This window comes from Procambarus clarkii, chromosome 9 (genome assembly GCF_040958095.1).
Source record: "Procambarus clarkii isolate CNS0578487 chromosome 9, FALCON_Pclarkii_2.0, whole genome shotgun sequence".
NCBI lineage: Eukaryota > Metazoa > Arthropoda > Malacostraca > Decapoda > Cambaridae > Procambarus > Procambarus clarkii.
Genome location: NC_091158.1, coordinates 21,582,497 through 21,602,974, shown reverse-complemented (window position 1 = coordinate 21,602,974; position 20,478 = coordinate 21,582,497). Strand labels below are relative to the sequence as shown.

General features: G+C 41.1%; 1 protein-coding gene across 2 annotated transcripts in view; it reads right to left on the bottom strand.

The window, feature by feature from the left end:
• LOC123766171 (lysosome membrane protein 2) overlaps window positions 1-14,808 on the bottom strand; it is a 58,859-nt gene extending 44,051 nt beyond the window's left edge. The window contains exon 1 of one of the 2 annotated variants that reach the window (XM_045755095.2): window positions 12,811-14,808. In XM_045755095.2, the coding sequence (XP_045611051.2) occupies window positions 12,811-13,958 (1,148 nt within the window). In that variant the 5' untranslated portion in view covers window positions 13,959-14,808. Of the gene's footprint in view, window positions 1-963; window positions 3,707-12,810 lie in introns of those variants that run through there. The other variant, XM_045755094.2, reaches the window with a different exon arrangement.
• Between the last annotated feature and the right edge of the window lie 5,670 nt (window positions 14,809-20,478).

Sequence of the window (20,478 nt, the reverse complement as noted above, 5' to 3'; positions counted from 1 at the left end):
GTGTGTGAGAGAGAGAGAGAGAGATTGCAGGCGCGCGTACACATTTGCATACATATTAACCCAGCAGGAAATAGTGGAGGATTCGAGGAGGGGTAGATGAGGAGATAAGGAGGGTGATGCAGCAGGGCGGTGGCGAGGGGTCAGAGGTGAGCACCTGGTGACCTCCCAAACAAGCATTGTGGGGCACTACACTAACACCTCTCACAAGTTTGCGTGTGGGCCTGTGTTTGGCAAGCAGGCAGGGTTATCTCGCAGTCAGTGGACCACCCACTTCATCATCCACTGATAGCTCAGGCTGGGAGCAGCAGTCTTACGCCACTATGTCATCCAGGCGGGGTGTTCCTCCAACGTTACTAAACTGGTGTACTAAAATGCCCAAACCTAGCCATCCCAAGAACCCACCAATAGAAAACTCGCAATGCGTCAATTTCGCAAACCACTAACATTTCTTGTACATCAGTTTTTGGTTTTAGGTAAAGTATGCGTCAAAATGCGACGTGTTTTCTAGGAGAACGAGCCGAGATATCACAAATTAAACACTGAAAAAGCTATTTTATATCCACTTCTTTTGAAAATTTAAAAGGTATTCGTTTTCAAAATTGTTGCAACCTAAGTACGACCGATTCTTCAATGCAAGGGTGGCAAACTCCTCCGTTATACAGTAACTCAAACACTTAACATAATAATCGTCTACCGGCTACAAAAACAAACAAGAATGAGAGTAGAGTTCTGATGTGATAAACCATTCTCAAAGCGCCACTTGAAGCAGCGCGATCACACTTTGCGTCACTTCTCTTTCCTGCCTTAACACGAAGGAAGAGAAACAAAAAATACACGTTTTCATTAACCCTAAGAACCTTCCACAAGCTACAAGTAGGTAAGGAGTCATATACCTGGCCTTAGCCACTTCCACATACAATAACAGCAGCCCCACCATTCCGTGGCTCCGAGGCGCCTCCTTACCTGAGCCCGTGTACTAGGTGACGAAGCTTTGGGTTGCCATTGTAGAAGTGCGGGAAAGAGAAGGCAACGGACGCACCGAAGTAACACGGCTTCATGTCCAGCACACCATTAATGGGACACCCTTGCTTGCCGCAAAAGCAAGAGTTCTCTGGGTGTGCACGGCCATAGGTGAACATGTCCTCCGGGTGCACGAAGCGATAGGCCTCAAGTCCACCGTGGGAGACGGTACTATTGTACACTAGCGGTAGCGAACGACACAGCTGACCGTTGAAGATGTACAGTGTTTCGTTCTTGGAAAGCCCCGGAGGGAACCCGTTGGCATCAGTGCCCCGAATCATGTTACACTCGTCTCCGTACCAGAAGTGGAGCACCTCGTGTCCATTCCAAGCTAAAATTTTGTTAATTTTGGCCGAGTCTCCCTTGCCGGTGTGCATGACGTATCGCGGTTGAAGGGTGTTGTTGAGCCCCATCAGGAGGCCAAACAGCTGGTGTGGGTAAGGCAGTTCCTGGAGGGTCCTTGCCCAGTCTAACACCCGTGACTTATGGCCCCACAAGAGCTCGCCTACACGAAGTGTTCTGATAGTATTGAATCCATACATCTTTTTGACCATCTTTAGCACGGTCTTAACTGCCTCCTCGTCCTTCACCAAATCTGCAGCATTAACGAAGGGTATGTTGACAGTGGTAATCATATCATCCTCGCTCCCTGATGATAAATCTTTTTGGAAGTAATACATGGGCCTACCCTGGTACTCAACCGTGCCATCGTCCCGATACACCACGTTTTCTTTCACTTCCTTCATAGTGTACACATAGGGTCCCACCTCTTGAACTCTGGGTCGCTCCCCCGCCATGAACTGCCTTGGGTTTGTCAAGTTGAAGATGTAGACGGTGTAGTGGACGTTGATCTCAGCCGTCTTCCACATACGGTCTTTCTTGGAGCCCTCTGACATGATCATGGTGTCCATTACCCCAACTTGCACCACCACGTCCCACCACGCCAACACAGCCAGTAGAATGCTCAGAAACAGCAGCATCAGCGCCAAAAGGATCCACCAGCGACAGCAACAACACCTGCGCTTACGTGGGTAATAATATGTTTCATCGTAATAGTAGTCAATCAGTTCATCTGAGCGCTGTCTGCGGCGTCGCCTGTTCTTGGCATCACTGGCACATACAAAACACTTTACCCTCTCGGTTCCCATATGAGCTACCAACACTTCTTCAGTCATATCTTCCTCCTCGGCCTCCCCCTCACTCATATATTCTTCCTCCTCAGCCACTTCCGTTTCAGTTTCCATCATCTCTACGTTGTCCTTAGTCTCCCTCATTTTTGTTCCCTCCAGGTCTTGGCTCCACTCCATCTTTTATTATCACTTAATAATTTCCCGCTAATAATACTTCATGGGGATGTGTTTCGATACCCGATGATCCGACTGACAAAGCGACGGACACCTGTCGCCCAGCTGCACACGCCCTGGTGTGGTTTATGTACACAAGATCCCTACACACACACAGGACTGTTGACGTGTTGCGCCAACCATCTCAGGCAGACACCACTGAGCTCATAGAAACAGTCAATCCTGGCCCGTGCTGGATACCACTGTCGCTGAATGCTCTTTATTTAAATTCCATGGGTGTAAGACACTGCTATGTATTGGTGAAGGCCAGGATGATGCACGCTACAGCATCACAACAGAGTTACATCACTTTATTGGCAGTCGGAACCAAAGAGCTGAAGCTCAAACCCCGCAAGCATAACTACGTGAGTACAGTTGTGTCTGCCGCCAGTACAATCTTTGGTATAACACGTCACGTGATCACAAAATACACCACTGGATTCAAAACAATGTATCGGTGTTGTTCTGAGGTTCACCATACATTACTAAACACGTGACAATATACCGGTGTTGTTCTGAGGGTCACTATACACTACTTAACACGTGACAATGTACCGGTGTTCTTCTGAGGGTCACTATACACTACTGGACACGTGACAATATACCGGTACTCTTCTGAGGTTCACCATACACTACTGGACAGATGAAGTGAGCCGCTATTGTCCCGGGGGTTTACCGAACAATGCCAGACACGTGACAATGCAGGGAGAACATTGTCACAGACACCTTATATTACACCATTAGCGAGTGAGCCAGGAGCACTTTAACACAACACCCAACAGCACCACCGCCGACACACTGGCCGTCACAGGGGGGAACCAAGCAGACACAGCCGTGTCCCCCCGCCGTTATCACCACAATACTGATAATAGCCTGAGGTGTTGCCCCGTTTACTAACTCGCGGGATTCCTCTCCCATCGGGTGTCACGCGGGGAAATGCCAGACTCGTAACACCTGGACAGCCAGCACCTGCCTGCCGGAGGTTCCTGTGGGAGTCCTGTGGGTGGAGCCTCAACATGAGCGAAGGACACAGGTGATGCATCGCCGCTGACGCACCAGTCCGGTATAAACAGACCTATCACACTTCCCACTCCACGCGCGCAGGAGGTACTCCATTATCCGGCTTCTGACGCTGTGACGCCTAACTCCCAACGCGACAAATCTCCCCCAACGTTAACTTCCTCCGTGGATGAAAATGAACTTGGTCAAAGACATTCTAAGCTGTACGAATCTATGTCCGCGTCGATTAATGTCTGGGAAGTGACTGAGAGAAACGAGGAGGTTGTGGAAGCCGAAAGTCGAGACGGTGTGGATCGTCTGAGCTCATTACTAACACTGAAGGCACGCTAGCTAAAACCAGGGCTGACTGATAACACGATCTCGCCATGACGAGCCGCATCTGAATCATAACTCATCGCCGAAACAGTTAACACCACGAAGGGCAAACGAATTACATGATAACACGGAGTAAAAAAAAAAGATAAAAAGAAAGGAAAGAAAAACAGAATTAAGGCTGGAAGAAACTGGGGGGGGGGGGAAGATATATGAAGTGTTATGCTTGAGTCTTGCGCTAGGCTCGTGTTTTTAGTGTGTTTTACTGTTTGGCTTGTTGTGCTATGTTTATATTTCACTTGTGCTTGACTTGTGCTCCAATTGTTTTAAGCGTGTGCTTGAGTCATGAACTAGGCTCGCGTTTATAATACTTTTTTTCCTTAATGCTTTGACAGTTTAAACTTTTAGTTCCCAGTAGGCTGTCAATAGTAACAATAAATATTATCAACATTTATAACCAATTTATTTTTATAAAGAAAGTCGGACACATCATTTGGTGAGAGAGTATGTAGCAAGATTATTTAACTAACTGGCCTTAACGTATTCTCTAAAAACGATATTACTCCTTGAAAATGTGTTGATAGGGGGATGAGGGGGTAGGTTAGGGGATGAGGGGTGGGTAGAGGATGAGGGGTGGGTAGGGGGATGAGGAGGTAGGTTAGGGGATGAGGGGTGGGAGGGGATGAGGGGTAGGGATGGAGTGAGAGCAGTGAGGTGAGGGGGGGGGAGGGTTACACAGATGGTGGCGGGAGAGAGCAGGTGATCGTAATACATTACGATATTCCTTACCATTCTGAGAACGTCCAAGACACACGAGTCCCACACACCACCACCACCGACGGCAGCAAGTATTCCTTGTATATTGCTCTAGGTGTTGCAACTTATAGTTGTTAGCAGGTCTTTTGCCAGCCGTAAGCAAGAGGTAAAGAGGCATGGAACTAGAAACCCCCAAAACTAGGTATAGTAATCACTAATCAGTGACCCGCACGGGTGGTCCATATGTAAACAATCCTATCGACCCACACACGATGGTTCCAATAAAAAACATAACGTCCAGGAAACAGAAGCACACAACAGGAACTAAACCCAAGGCCTCAAGAATTCCGCCGAAGGTGGAGATAACTGAATTCAACACTTAATTAAACTGGTAGTCTACAATAAACACCATATAATTAACACCCCCTCTTTAAAAGCTATACAAGTAGTTTCCAGGAATCAGCGGTGTTCCTTGAGGTTGGTACATTCGTGGCTGAGTGTCTGCAGGTCGACCAAGCAAGAGTGACACTGAGGGCCGCCGCTCATCCAGCCGTCGGAGTTGCGGTAACATTTTCCGGCGTCGAGAGCAGGGTAATGGAAACCTACATGCTGACTAAGTCAACACAAGGCCACCATACTTTATATATTATATTATATACATATATATATATATATATATATATATATATATATATATATATATATATATATATATATATATATATATATATATATATATATATATATATATATAATCTTATATATATATATATTCTTATATATATATATAATATATATATATCTTATATATATATATCTTATATATATATATCTTATATATAATATATATATATATTATATATATATATAATCTAATAATAATAGAGAGAAGGGAGAGAGAAAGAGGGGGGAAGAGAGACAAACCACAGTAAACCTTAGACTAAACTATATATATATACGGTGCAGGCAGACCCTCAAATTGTTGATAAAAACTGGGAGTTTCCTCAAACACCTGGGAGTCGGCAAGGTTAGGTTAATAATTTCCTGTCATAAAGAACATTCAAAAAGTTGAGCTTGGCCCCCCCAAAAAAAGCTATGAACCGAGAAGGCAATTTAGACTGTGACCATGGTGGTTGTGGATTCCCCGAGCACAGATGCAGAGACCAAGTCGGCCAATGTCACTGCTGCATATGCTGAGCGCATGCGTAGAGTGTCCCAGTATACAACGAGACGTGGAGTAATATTGCAACTACAGTCAGTCTCTCCTCGAGATTAACAATCTGATTTACGGTCTGCGCTCAAGGCACCGATGTGTGTGTCAAGTGTGGTGGGAGAGCACCTGGTTGCTTCCCAGTTGCTGGTGGAGTGAGGCAAGGTTGGTGTGTGTGTGTGTCCTTGTTCCACTGCTGATAAGGCTGTTGTAGGTGTTACAATCAACATTATCCTCGTCACCACATTTCTGTTTCCTCTTGTAACATAGCCATGACAAAATAATTTGTCATGGCTACGACAAAATAATTTGTCATGGCTACGACAAATTATTTGGTCATGGCTATTTCAAATTTATAATTTAAAATATTTGACTCAAGTCACTCGACTAGATCAGAGAGGATGCAACAAAATGGATAATGACAAGTAAGTATGTCAGGTACTAAACAAAGAGTTCCAGGAAGTGTTCTAACTAGAACCTGAGAATTTGCTAGAGGTAGAGGATAAGAAACTAGTGTGTGAGTAACATGTATGTTAAACCAGATGAAGCCAACCAGCAGCTCAAGATTCTAAACATGCTGGGACTACACAGATTTTACATGTATGCTAAAGAACGCAACTAAAACTCTGAGCAAGCCTCTTTCATTAAATTACAACTTTCCACTGAAGAACTGAAAAATACACTACTAGACTACCGAAAGACTACCAATGCCACACACATATAAGAAGAGGGATAAATAGGAGGCACTAAACTACAAGACCTTATTGTTGCAATGAACACTCATCATGACCCGTTCGAGAAATTAATCAGGTGACTAATGGAAAACTTAACCCAGCAAATCTGTGACAAAACTTCAACATTGATTCACAGAAGCCGTATCTAACAAAATGTGCTACACTGTTATTGCAACGTCAGTGACCACAGGAAATTGAAAGACGGGTCGATTGTACCAGTGCCTTCTACACTGTCCCATACTGGTGGCATCTACACAAATTTCAGAAACAAGCTGGAAGTGTGTTAACTGGGTGAGGATAAGGGAGATGAACCTGGACAAACTAGCAAGTTGATCTGAGAAATGAATACTTGATCTAAGGCAAATGCAAGATGATGAAACTGGAAAGATAATTTTCCTTAGTCAGAAGAGGAAAAATATTTGCGAGTAAACATAACCCCAAATCTATCACCGGATGAACATAGTAACTGGATACTATCAGCAGTGTATGCAAAGTTAGTGAACACTATGCAGGCGATGAGTCACAATAACGTGGCTGAAGTATGTTGACCAGACCACACACTAGAAATTGAAGGGACGACGACGTTTCGGTCCGTCCTGGACCATTCTCAAGTCGATTGTGATGAGGAGGTAGGGACAGGCAATAAATAGGCAAGAGAGAGCTGAGGAGGAAAGTCAGGTGTAGGGGATAGTAGTAATGAGAACTGCAGCAGGCCTATTGGCCCCTACGAGGCAGCTCCTATTAGTGAACACTAGTATTGACAAAGGGGAAATACTCCATACCCTTTGCTGCTATGCACTAATGCGGCATCAAAACAATTTTACATAAATGATTATTTTGACCTTGTATCATCAAACCAGAATAATTGAGTCAAGGTGGATTAAACGGGTTCATCCTGTATCCGACTACGAGTCATTATGTCATTTAATCGTCCACATTCAATGACTATTATATATAAATGAGCAACATATTCAGGTACGAGTTGTTGTATATTTGCCATCATAAGCGTCATTCGACCGCATAGAACTCGCACACGTTTGACCGCTTGTATGCAACAATCGATACCATACTCGAGAATAAATTTGTTCACTCTGAATGATGTTATTGTCACGGATGTTGCCTCGTCATATATATTAACTTATTAATTAACTGATATAAATCTTGAGAATACTGTCTATATACATTCTGATTTGATGAAGGTGAATTAAATAAAGCTATATTCAAAATGAGTGAAATCAAATAAGCAAACTTTTGACGGAAAAAGTCAAACAAATCAGTTCCATAAGCTGTCAAGCACTGTTCCTTGGCGACCATTTCTTATCTTCATATCCAACACGAAAAAAAACAAGGTGTCATCTGTTGCACTAGGCCTATTCCAAAAATAAATTAACAAAATGCCTCGGCAGAAAATAATGAACAGTTTCGCTTAAGTATCAATAGTTGTCCAGTACAGTATATAGATGTAATGAATGGAAAATAACATGATATTTAGATGCGAGAAATTTTAATTAATTCTTCACTAGGCCTACAGAAAAAACAAAAGACTGGTGAAACTGAGGCAACATGTAAAGAACCAATGAATAAATACTATCAGACTACTTAACATTTAGGACGCACAAGTGATAGGTTTAATTATTCGACCTATCAAAATAAAGATGCCCCACCAGCCCACTTGTGCCCTCGTTTAGAATGTTGTTCTGCGCTCAATACTATACAGATATAGTTGATTGCTGGTATATACACACACTAGCTTAAAGAATTTGAACTGCTCGAGGTCCCCTTTGCACCCGGAGTGTCCCTCATCACTTAAAGGGAAAGGAGAGAGGTCTACGGCAGGTGCAGGTACAACGAAACTTATTCACCCGAAATGTATAATTAGCATATTGGTGAAACAAGAGTAGTCGTCTTCAAGATGGAACTGGACAGACTTGTTTGTTGCCGCCTCCGGCGACTAGTTTATTGTTCAACCCCACACACATCCTGTGAGCGGTCGCACAAAAAAAAAAAAAATTACAGAGGGCATAAAAGGTCTTAATCAGACCTCTTGGAAAGGCAGATATTTACATTAACAATTACATTTACCCTTCACACCTTATAATTATAATGTCAGATAGTTATAAGTAATTTTTCATTACAACATCTATGTATCTCAAATAAATATTTATACATTGATGGCATGTCCTTTGCCAATACTGTACAAAATATTTTATAAATGGGGTATTACAGGATCATAGAAGAGGTGCTGTTTATTATTATTAGTATTCACACTACACAGCTTTTACAGTAGTCTCATATATGTTACTTATCTACTAGAAGCGAAGTATGAATACAGGGCAAGGATTTCATGTACAGTATTTTATCCTTTGTAATAAGATGGTTTGCCATTTCATGCAGCTTGGATTTAGATTTCTCTAAATGGCTCAGTTTTTTTCAGTTTAACATGTAATGTTCTAACGTGTGTGTGTACGTCTTTGTTCACACACTTTACTTCATCTACATCCATATAGCCGAACTGCCTGATGTACCTGTAGCCAAAGTCATATCTGAGCTGAGACAACGTCTGTTGGGCTACTGATTTTGTTACTTGCCCCATACACATGTTTTGTTTGACATATCTCATTGTGACAAACACTGGATCTGCTAGTTCCTGTTTGCACTATTTTTACTCTCTTCAAATTTATCTAAAAGTTACCTTTTTAAGGGATCTATGTGATAGCCCAAGATTACGTTCAACATTGTCTTTATTCACTGCAAGCCTAGCAATGACATCAACTTTATCATGTTCCTGCAGCCCAGTGCGAGATGGTATCTACAACATTTTATTTTTGACCCTCTTATTAAGAGTGCATATACATATATAAATGTCTGACTTCGAAACAAGTGCTAAACATCCATCCGTTGTGTGGACTACTAGCTTATGCAATGATTTCGGTGCTCAACGTCCCTGCGGCCCGGTCCTCCTAAATGGTAGTACTTAGAGTAACAACTTGTATAGTTTACTTAGGTGAGGTTCTTGAGTTACATTACCAATTGAAGAGAATGCTCTTTGAACTAATTCAACAATACAAAACTGAACTCTTGGGGTCCAGGAGTACATATTGGTACGTCTGACTAAATAGTTGCTAAAAGTAATATTATTTTAGGAAGATAAGCATGTCCTTAGTGTTATTACAGCCTATCAGATAATAAAGTACTACAGAAAACCTTGACAGATTGTGTGCGGTGGCAGTGTCTGAAGAGTTGTTTCGACGCAAGCAACAGTTGCTTGAAATATTTTCACTTAGGATGAGAGAAGTTACTTCTGGACTTTAGGAGTCTATACTATTTTTTTAATTAATATACTTAGGTATATCTGCCTTTATGGAACTAAGGTGGGTTGGGCTGGCGACGGTGGGTGTGTGGGTGCGCCGAAAATATCATTTTTTTTTATTAATACATGAGGTACATCTGCATTTGTGCAGCTACCCTAGACTATATGAAGTGGAGTACAGTGTCAAAAAAAAGCTAACTACGTGACGCTAAAAGATCCCCATCACACAGGATGGTTAGTCATACAGAGGCAAGTGATAGGCAGTCTGCACTGGCAGACTTCGGATGCATTTTGAGGATATCATCAACACAAAGAGTGAATAAGGTATTTTTTTTAATTAATACATTAGGTACATCTGCATTTGTGCAGCTACCCTAGACTATATGAAGGGAAGTACAGTGTGACATCATGCGAAATAAATATAAATCTATGGAAGTATTACTCCAGAAGTCAACCAAAGTAAGGGATTAAAAACCATAAAATCAAACAATCATAACAGTTGTCTCTTGGTATTATAAACGCTAAATCCATACTTAACGCGGGGCATAACCATAGCTAATGACAGTGAACTTCCTCAAAGATTGGACTTGTTCAACGAGAGAAGTAGGAAGACACCAGGATGCGGTGTTGGCTATAATGTCACCCGCGTTGCACTGATCCCTGCACAGGTGTGATGTGCAGTCAACTCTCACGATTTGACAAGCATCTGATTTAAGGTGCTTTAGCCTAACCAGAAGCGTTCGTGGATATTACACTACACAGTGCCTCGTCCCACTCTCTTTGTGAATGGTATCTTCTTTTCTCGTTCCAACATAACTTACTTCATGACCATGTACCGTAATGTTAGATACAGTAGTAGTGACTAATACAATTACCGGTATATCATTTCCCCATGTAACTTAGTGCCAAATTTAGACAATACAACCTGTAACTAGTATATTACACATTACACATGTCGACAGAACACTCGGGTGCAGTTCACGAACCCATTATGTGACTGCAACCGTGTTAATTACACTAAGCTTACAAAAACTGTGAATAAACTGTTAACGAACTCTACACTTAGCTCATCAATGCTGTAACTTGCTTAACTAAATAAATATTCAGAGATGTATGCAACCTATACCACTATTCACAAGATAGGCATGGACTCCATGATACATAAAACTTAGAAAAGCCTACCAACAGCTGTCTGGAACAAATGTAAAGGGGATGTTAAACGACTGTTGGAGTATAATGCAAACAAACTGACTTGTTCATTCATCAATGGTGTAAACTGCTTAACCTTGAGGTTAGCTAGAGTTGGCTCCGACCACACTGTTGGACACCGGCGCACGCAGTTTGATGTAGGAATTATGGTCCTGTTAATCAAGTACCTTTTAGAAGTGTTTATCAGGTTCTCCCTTGAATCAGCCCGTCCTCCTAAGGTTTCCCAACATCAAGAAACTGTCATACTAAAGACCATATCCTAACCTACCAGAGGACCCAATACAGAAAATGGGACAATGTCAATTTCGCGAGACACAACCATTTTCAAATACGACGATTTTTGGCCTTAGGTAAAGTATGGGTCAAAATGCAACGCTGTATTAGGACGAGTTGGACGCCAAAAGAGGGATGCCTCTTATATTTAAATTTGAGAAAGAAATTGAAACGCCTTTGGTACTTAAATGTTTAGACAAATGTCTCAAGCTCTTATTGCATCCCTACTTCAAAATGTAGGGATGACATTTTACATTCTACCATAACTTCTGGTAGTGTAAGGAATTATTTTAATGTGCTGACTTGGAACTTGTCCTTCAAATATTTTCCAGGTGTAAATTGTGATGGATCTCACACCTCCTCTCCAGATCTGGGCATTAATAGTTTCCTGCACGTTCTCCAGATAAGCAACTTTTTCAGCTTTGAATGGGTCTGTAAGTGTGCAACAATATTCCACGCTAAACAGTACATTTGTTTTAAAAAGCAACATCACAGGTTATCCAACCTATCACATTTATTGCAGTTGTCACCGCTACTTTAACGTGTTCTTTAAAACAGCAACATTAAGTACTGCTCCATGGACTCTAAACTATGAATAATTTAAAGCGCTACACATCATGTTTGTTAAACCAATTTCTAAGTATGCAGTGTCAGCATGGAACCTTCACCTCTACAAGAATAGGAAGAAAGTGGCTAAGTTCAAAAGTTCAGGGGCCATTCACTGGGCTAGTCTACGAACTGAAATATCTACAAGGACAGACAAAAAGCATGGAGCCTCACGTAACTGGAAGAGAAACGAAGCTGGAGACAATCACTACAAACTATATTCAAGAGGTATGTGCCAGATATTAAAAAAAAAATACAGACTGACTGACATTGGAGGGAACAAGGTGAGATGACACAGATGGAAATATAACACCAAAGGTACCAGACGGTCATTACAATTTATTCAGTGTAAGGGTAGGGAATGAGTGGAACACACTTAAAGTATTTTTTTGTTTACGATAGTTACCTTGAGATGATTTCTCGATTCGTGAGATGGAAAAAGACTCCATATATGGATTCAAAAGTAGATAGAATATAATCCATTTGATTGGAACCATTTACTCTATTTTAGATTTATAGAAGATAAACATAAGTTGAAGCAAAGTTAGAAAAAATACAGCAAGGTAGGCACAACATTTATCACATTTATCCTGTAGTGATATCCTGTATCCTGTAGTGTCCCGACAGCAACACCTGATTGGACAGCAATACCTGACTGCCTGCCTCGTCGTTCACTTCACTACCGCTCAATAATTACTTGGTATGAAAAGAGTCACTTTGATTGCTTTCTGAGTTAGAAGGTTTCTCCGTGATACCTGTTACATCAAAAGTTGCCAAGTTGAACAGAAATACGTATTCTGCACGATAATACTGCAATATTTATTTCATTCTGAATCAGATTTGCAGATCCTGTTTATAGTTGACAATAAAACTATTTATAATTGTCAGGCGTATACTGTACATTATACACCTAATGTACAATGCCTCAGAAAAATACTTAATTTAAAACTTTTAAAATATGCTAGATATATTATTAGGCTAGTGTTAATTAAACAAAGTAAGCACTAGTATCCTCACCTGAGACCAAGAACGATGTGTCGTAGCTTTGGATCAGCCTTATAGAAGTGAGGAAATGAGAAGCCGACGGAGGCCCCCCAGTAGCATGGCTTCATGTCCAGGATCCCAGAGGGAGGACATCCACCTTCGCTGCAAAAGCACGCGTTCTCGGGGTGGTTGATGCCGTAAGAGAAGACATCGTCAGGGGGCACGAAGCGGAAGGCAGCAATACCTGATTGGGTGACTGTTTCATTGTATACTAGAGGTATTGCTCGACAAAGCTGGCCATTAAAAATATATAATTTGTCTTTTTTTGACACTCCGGGGGCGAACCCATTGGCATCCGTACCTCTTATTTCGTTACACTGATCACCACTCCAGAAGTCCAGTGTCTGCCGCCCGTTCCAGGCTAATATCTGATTCATCATAGCAGCATTGCCCTTGCCCGTGTGCATGGTGTAGGGTTCCTGCACAGAGTCATTAAACCCCACCAGGAGTCCAAACAACTGGTGAGGGTAAGGCAATTCCTGGAGAGTCCTCGCCCAATCCATAACCCGAGACTTGTGGCCCCACAAGAGCTCCCCAACAGTGAGTTTTCGTACAGTTTGGAAGCCGTGAATTTTTTTGGCCACCTGTATGATCATACGTAGAAACCCTTGGTCCTTGACCGCGTCTGCTGCGTTTACAAATGGAATATTGACTGATATGATTACGTCTTCCTCCGCACCAGTCGACATGTGGGGCTGGAAAAAATACATGGGTCTAGAGCGATAGGTGACAGAGCCGTTCTTGTGAAAGGCAATCTCTTCTTTGCTCTCTTTCATAAGGTAGACGTAGGGCCCGAGCTCCTGGACCCTGGGTCTCTCTCCTGCCATGAAATGGCTGGGGTTGGTCAGGTTAAAGACATGAACCCGGTAATAAACAGGAACTGGCGTGTCTATCCACGACTCATACTTCTGGCCGCCCTGGCGTAGTACCATCTGATCCACGGCGACTGAATGGACGACGGTGTCGTATCCCGCCAGCATGAAGATGACCGTGGCAGCGCACCACAGTGCCACCATCCACAGGCAGCACCGGCATCTGGCACTCCTGTTCATCTGTTGCACAACATTCTGCATTCGGGTCGCGCTGTGCGAGTCAAAATTTTCTTCTGGTATTTTACCCATTTTTGATCCGTGTCTATAAATATTCGCTAAAACACATCTAATCGAAGAACGTCAATTAACTTTTTTGATTGTCTTCGAAGTCAAAACAGTATTTTCACGTAATGCAATTGTCACAAGCTTCATAAAATCATTTTGTTCCCTTGATCGTTCAGTTCAATTCAGTTCAGAAAGCACACCTCACCTTGGCACATGCAGTGATCGACATAGGGGCGGTGTCGAGGACACTGCTAGGTAGGTTCCAGGGTCATTGCTGGGTATGCACCAAGGTCACTGCTAGTTGGGCATCAGGGGTCACTGCTAGTTGGGCATCACGGATCACTGCTAGACGAGTATCAGGGGTCACCACTAAGTGGGTACCTGGGTCACTGCAGGGTATGAATCAGTCACTGAGAGATAGGTACCAGGGTTACCAGTAGATAGGTACCAAGGTCACTGTCAGGTATGTACCAGGGTCACTATTCGGTGACTGCTAGGGGTCACTGCGGTATGGGGTACCGGGGTCACTGTAGGGCAGGTACCAGGGGTCACTACGGTATGGGGTACCAGGGTCACTGTAGGGCAGGTACCAGGGGTCACTGAGGGGTACCCATCACTGAAGAGTTATCTTGTGGGCAGTCAGGATTTCTTGGATAACTCGTTGCCAAAAATTCACTTCAGTTTCCGTTATGAAGTGCTATTGAAGGATCCCATGACAGAATGCGAGGCTTAACTTGTCTGTCGCTCAACATGAACGGAGTGTCATGCCATAGACGCGTTAAACTAGAGAAATAAGAAACATTTAAGAAATCACGCCACACCTACACCTTCGGAACCCAATTCAGACTAGCGCTCACCCCGCGATGCCAGACGTTGTCTGGCCTTTTATCGTACGTGTAGGATTATGGCATCACTCATGTTTCACAATATTATTACAAGAGCTATCCTTACGAATGATTAAGATATTCTTTTTTTAACATTAATCACATTACTACGACATAAAATTAAATATGTTTAATGATTACAAATCCATTTAAGAATCATATACCCAAGCTCGTATGTCTGGCAGGGAATAAAACACACCGGCCTACAAAACACACACATGATATTTTTTTAATATATTTACATCGTTGTGACAATTTGCTAAATCATATTGACAAAATAACTGGTGAAAAATGATCCATAATAAAACTATTAAATAATGTAGTCAAGTATGTTTCCATAGTTAAAAAATTGAATGAAAATTAAGACTAAGTAACCGCTTCACCTCACAAGGGACCATTGCCTGAGGTCATATTCCTCTGTTAGCCTCACGCCAATGTTGGAAGTTAATTTAATATTTAAAGAGAAGCTTTTTAATAGCAAACCATATTTGACAATTTTATACTATTTGTGAGTTAATTCTCCGCAGAAAAGGTTAAATTACGGTACAATATGGTATACGTTTTAGAGTCAACATTTTAATAGGCTATCCAACAACTCGATCAACATTCTATTGTAAATCGGAGTTTTAATGAAATTCCCTCACATAAAAAATATATGTCATTGTCTTTATATTTCCACAAGGCAGCATGATAATTATAGGTCTCTTGCCTGTAAGTTACATGTATTTATACAACACAATTGATTATACCTGTTAAGCGATATAAATGAATCTATAGGCTATAGGTTAAGCTGTCTAATATAGAGGTTATAACTATATGTGGCACCTTAATCTATGGCTTACGATATGCTAAATATTAATATAAATGATAACTATAGCTATAAAGTATTATATAGATATATACGAACATTTTGAGTAAGGCATAACGGCACATCGCGGCCTTGGGCTAAGAATGTTGACTTTTGACATTGGTTATATAGTATATGAAATGGATTTGGGGGATCAGAGTCCATTTTGTACCTCTGTAAACTTTTGCACTACCGCTCACGGGGTGAATATGGGGTGTATAATTAATTAACAAAATCCAGTAACATCTTGTAAATTTCTACTTTTTTTGTCCTAAACGGCTAGTTAATTGGGCAGTATCATGTTCTTTTAATTTGTATTATATATTAACATATATTTTTGGTTACGGTGAACGATACTCACTTGAGGCTAACAATTTTGATTACATTAATGTAATAATAAGTAAAATAAGTAAATTATAGGAGGTAAATATAATAATATAAAGTAGCATTGTGAGTATTAACTGTAAACTAAATAGTAATGTATATAGCCTATAGAATTAATATCAATAACTGTAATTAGCCTTCGCTAGGAACTAGCCTAATTACAGTAAAGGGTGCAACAGGTAAACTAACAAGACGGTAAAATATAAAACTGAAATGTTAATACGTAAATTAGACTGTAACCCACATGATAACATAACTGAAAGACCACATTAATATCAGACAGAATGCTAACAGTAATTATAGAGCTTTCTGGAACAAGTCTAATTACCGAAGAGTGATAACTACTGAATGAGGACGTGGCGTGTAAGAACTGTGCCACAGAAATAATCATAGAGCTGACATGAACCTAACATTATAGAAATAGAGCGTCCGCGTTAAGTGAGGGAGCCCGCTAGAGCTATAGAGTCTATAGCTATAGAGTCTTGAGTCTATAGTCTTGATACTGAAATGACATCATCCCACAAAAGGTTAACAGGTGTAGTGATGAGATTGTTATAGTAACTACTTGGTCGAAAGATCAGGACAAGTATCTGAGACAAGCCGCCGGATAATTACTGTCCTCGTCGAGGCCACTAGTGTTATAGGCCCAAATGTAAATTCAGGTAAATATTGGTACAATTGATCACATAGTTACAAAGAGTACTATCATAACAGGAGGATGTGTTGATGTACCTCTGTAACCCTTTCCATTACCGCCCATAGGATGGGTATGGGGCGCATAATAAATGAACTAAACTAAACTAGCACCACCTGAAGATGACATCATCATCATCTTCATGAGGCTGGAGCTGGATAATATTTTTTTTATAACGGTAGGACTAGAAGATGATGTATATATATTAAATAGTCTATGTACAATGTTGTATTGACTACACCGTTGCCCAAACCACAATGCATGCTGTATTCTGTAATCGACCTCTCCTTAAGAATCTCTTTTCCCAGCGCTACAGAGGAGATGCGATCAATATTTCATAGGCATTTACATATAGCTTCATGTGGGGCCTTGCCCAAACGCTTCTGTCTTGCAGCGGGAATTGAACCCAGGCGACCTTTCAGCTGTAACTCGACGTATTGTGCTGACCATTGCACCTCAGGACCTTTGTAAAACTATTCGTTCGTCACCTGCATTTATATAAAGCTCGATCCTTTTGTGCAAATGCCAAAAGCTACATATTGTTTGTGTGAGAATTTCATCATCGGACAGGCGTGTTTACACCTATACAAGTTCCCACATCCATAATAAATGTTGCTTTCACGATATATAAAGTATGAGTAATTCCATGAGATTTTCATATCAGTGAAGAATGACGCTCCGAGAACCGTAGAACTATGGTCTTTGTTGGTGGATTAAGTTCAATATGCGAGGTGAAGGGAGCGAGTGCCTTGCCATCTTGGTGACCTTCAGCCCCTATGCGCATGTCCATCAATATATCCCTCTTGCTCCAGTCTTCACTTAGGTGTGCTTAGGATAGTCTGTAGCTTATTATTTTTGTTAGTAATAGCTATTTAGCTATTATTAGTAGGTCTACGTTTATTTCTTTTATTACAGTATTTTTTTGAACATTTGTATAGGCAGTTATTATAGTATATTACAGTATTCCATATAGGGATGGGATATTTCCTTTTCATGCGGAATCAACATGATGAACGTAAACAATGGTCATTAGTGACTTTTATTGATGGAAATGCCTCTTTGAAGCTTTTGCACGGTGGTGGGTGTAGAGGGAGAGAGCATGCGGGCGCCGACTGCCCGCTCCAGCCACACTAAACAAATTTAATTATAACACGAGCAGTCAAGGTGGAGTGCCTGTTGACGTGAAGAGCTTGACCCAAGCCACGGTGAGACCTAACCAGCCTTGCAGGAACAAACCACTGTTTACCCCTAGCCATGCTACATAGATCTTAACCACACTGGCCCTTATCCACAGTGAAGCATTATCACCGTACATCCTATCTAAACTGACCAAAGTGAACCCAAGCTACCGTGGACCCTACCCAGGGGGCCTGACGGGTAAGCGGATAGCGCTCGGGATTCGTAACCCTGAAGTTCCGGATTCGATCTCGAGCGGAGGCGGAAACAAATGGGCAGTTTCTTTTACTCTGATGCCCCTGTTTACCTAGCAGTAAATAAGTACCTGGGAGTTAGACAGCTGCTACGGGCTGCTTCCTGGGGATGTGTAACAAAATGGAAGCCTGGTCGAGAACCGGGCCGTGGGGACGCTAAGCCCTGAAATCATCTCAAGATAACCGTGGACCCTAGCCATGGTGACTCTTAGCTACTGTAGAAGAAAATGTATATATGCTGGTTAGCATTGTAAATGTGTGGCCACTTCTGTGGTAGAAAATAATAATAATAATAATAATAATAATAATAATAATAATAATAATAATAATTATAATAATAATAATAATAATAATAAAAAAAAAAACCTAGCCACAGAGAACCATATAGATAGTTACATCGGTATTCCCCAGCATACCAACGGGGAATATACGAGGAAATGAGGGACATCATCGAGGATGCTATTGGAAATAGAATTCAGAGAGGACATGCATGAAATCATGGATTTCAACAACAAGAAATGCAGAAAAAACTTATTTGTCACAACAATAATGGGGGTTTAGCTCTTAAGTACTCTTTATTCCTTGGCCTATACATAGATAAGAGACTCCACTTCAGCACCCACATACAACACATAACCAAGAAAGTCTAAAAAATCGTTGGTATACTTTCCAAAATCAGATATTATGTTTCCTAACTCTGCTCTCCTCTCATTATATTATGCGCTAATCTATCCCTATCTTACATACAGTATCTATGCATGAGGTTCAACCACTGCAAACTACCTCAAGCTCATCATCATCCAGTAAAAATCTGCTATCAGAACAATAACAAACTCTGTTTTCAGAGAGCACTCAGCCCCCCTGTTTAAGTCCCTAAACATGCTAAACAAACTCACTCCACACTTTCTCTTCTGCCATATACAAAACCCTGTTCTTAAATGCAAATCCTGATCTGAAACTCTTCCTTGACAGATGTAATCGAACCCATAATCACCACATCAGAAATAAATCTCTCTTTAATATCCCCAGAGTTAAACTAAATCTGTTTAACACTATGCAAATAAAGGAACCTAGTCTATGGAACTCAACTCCCTAACGAATTGAAAAACTGTCCAACCTACGCCTTATTCAAAAATAAAAACAAAAAGTACCTAATTTCATCCTCATACTTCCTATGTTGTGTCATACTTAAGAACTCTTCAGCTTCCACTTTTACTCCTGGGATGTCTACTTCTCCTTGCAGTCAACATCCAACCACAATACAGTATTCTACTGGATCTTTTGGCTGCAAAATCAGTCTATCGAAAGAAGGCACCAAGCCCGTTACAACTATAGCATAGCACGTCTGAGTCAATATTCAAAAGTTCCTAGGTATCATTCAAGATACTAGTATTAGAGAAAAAGACAAGATCAATGATGTCAATGGAATCCCATTCACCGAGGAACATAGGACTTGAAGGAATAGTAAAGTAAAATCTCCGATTAGCCTGATAATCAAGACATTCTACGAGGTGAGTAACTGTTAGTTGATCAATCAAAGTTCTACAGTAAGGTTCACTTCCTTTGCTGTGAAGTTATATTATATACTCTAGATTCATTACCGATTTACTGTTTTAAAACAATTGTGTCAGTGTTTGATGTGTCTTGAGCCAATTAAAAAAAAAAAGCTTTTAAATTTAATCTAAGTTCAATGATAAAGTTATCTTGCTTGCAACCCATGTTCAAAACACAGCAAAAACGCATTCTATGCAGTTGACATTCCCAATTTATGAATGGATTGTTTTTTATGCGTGTCACCTAATGACAAAGTATTCTTTTCTCAGAAAGAGCTTGCCTTGCCTTCCAATGTTCAAAGCTCTTCTCTATGATTCATCCTTCTGAAATCCAATTACACAGTGAAAGGGTTAGTGGTTGTTTGTAGACTAATAATAATAATAATTCATTTTATCGGGGACAGGCAGCTTGTGTACATATATACACTTTAGGCTTATATCGCAATCCCCCCCCCCCCCAAGGCTGAATTACTGACCTTTCCTAGGATGCAACCCCACAACAGTTGATTAACTCCTGAGTACCTATTTACTGCTAGGTAAGTAAGTACTCTGACAACCATTTGTCTTGCCTGGGATTTGAACCTAGGACCCCCAATTGAGTTGAGAGAGAACCCAACTGTACTACCATGCGTATCAAGAGAAGTTGTACATTTTTATTTAAATAACGGTGAAAAAATACTGAACCAGTATTTTGAATTGACCCCATAGATTGTAGAGCTCACTTGTGGCAGTGGAATAATAAGGAAATTACA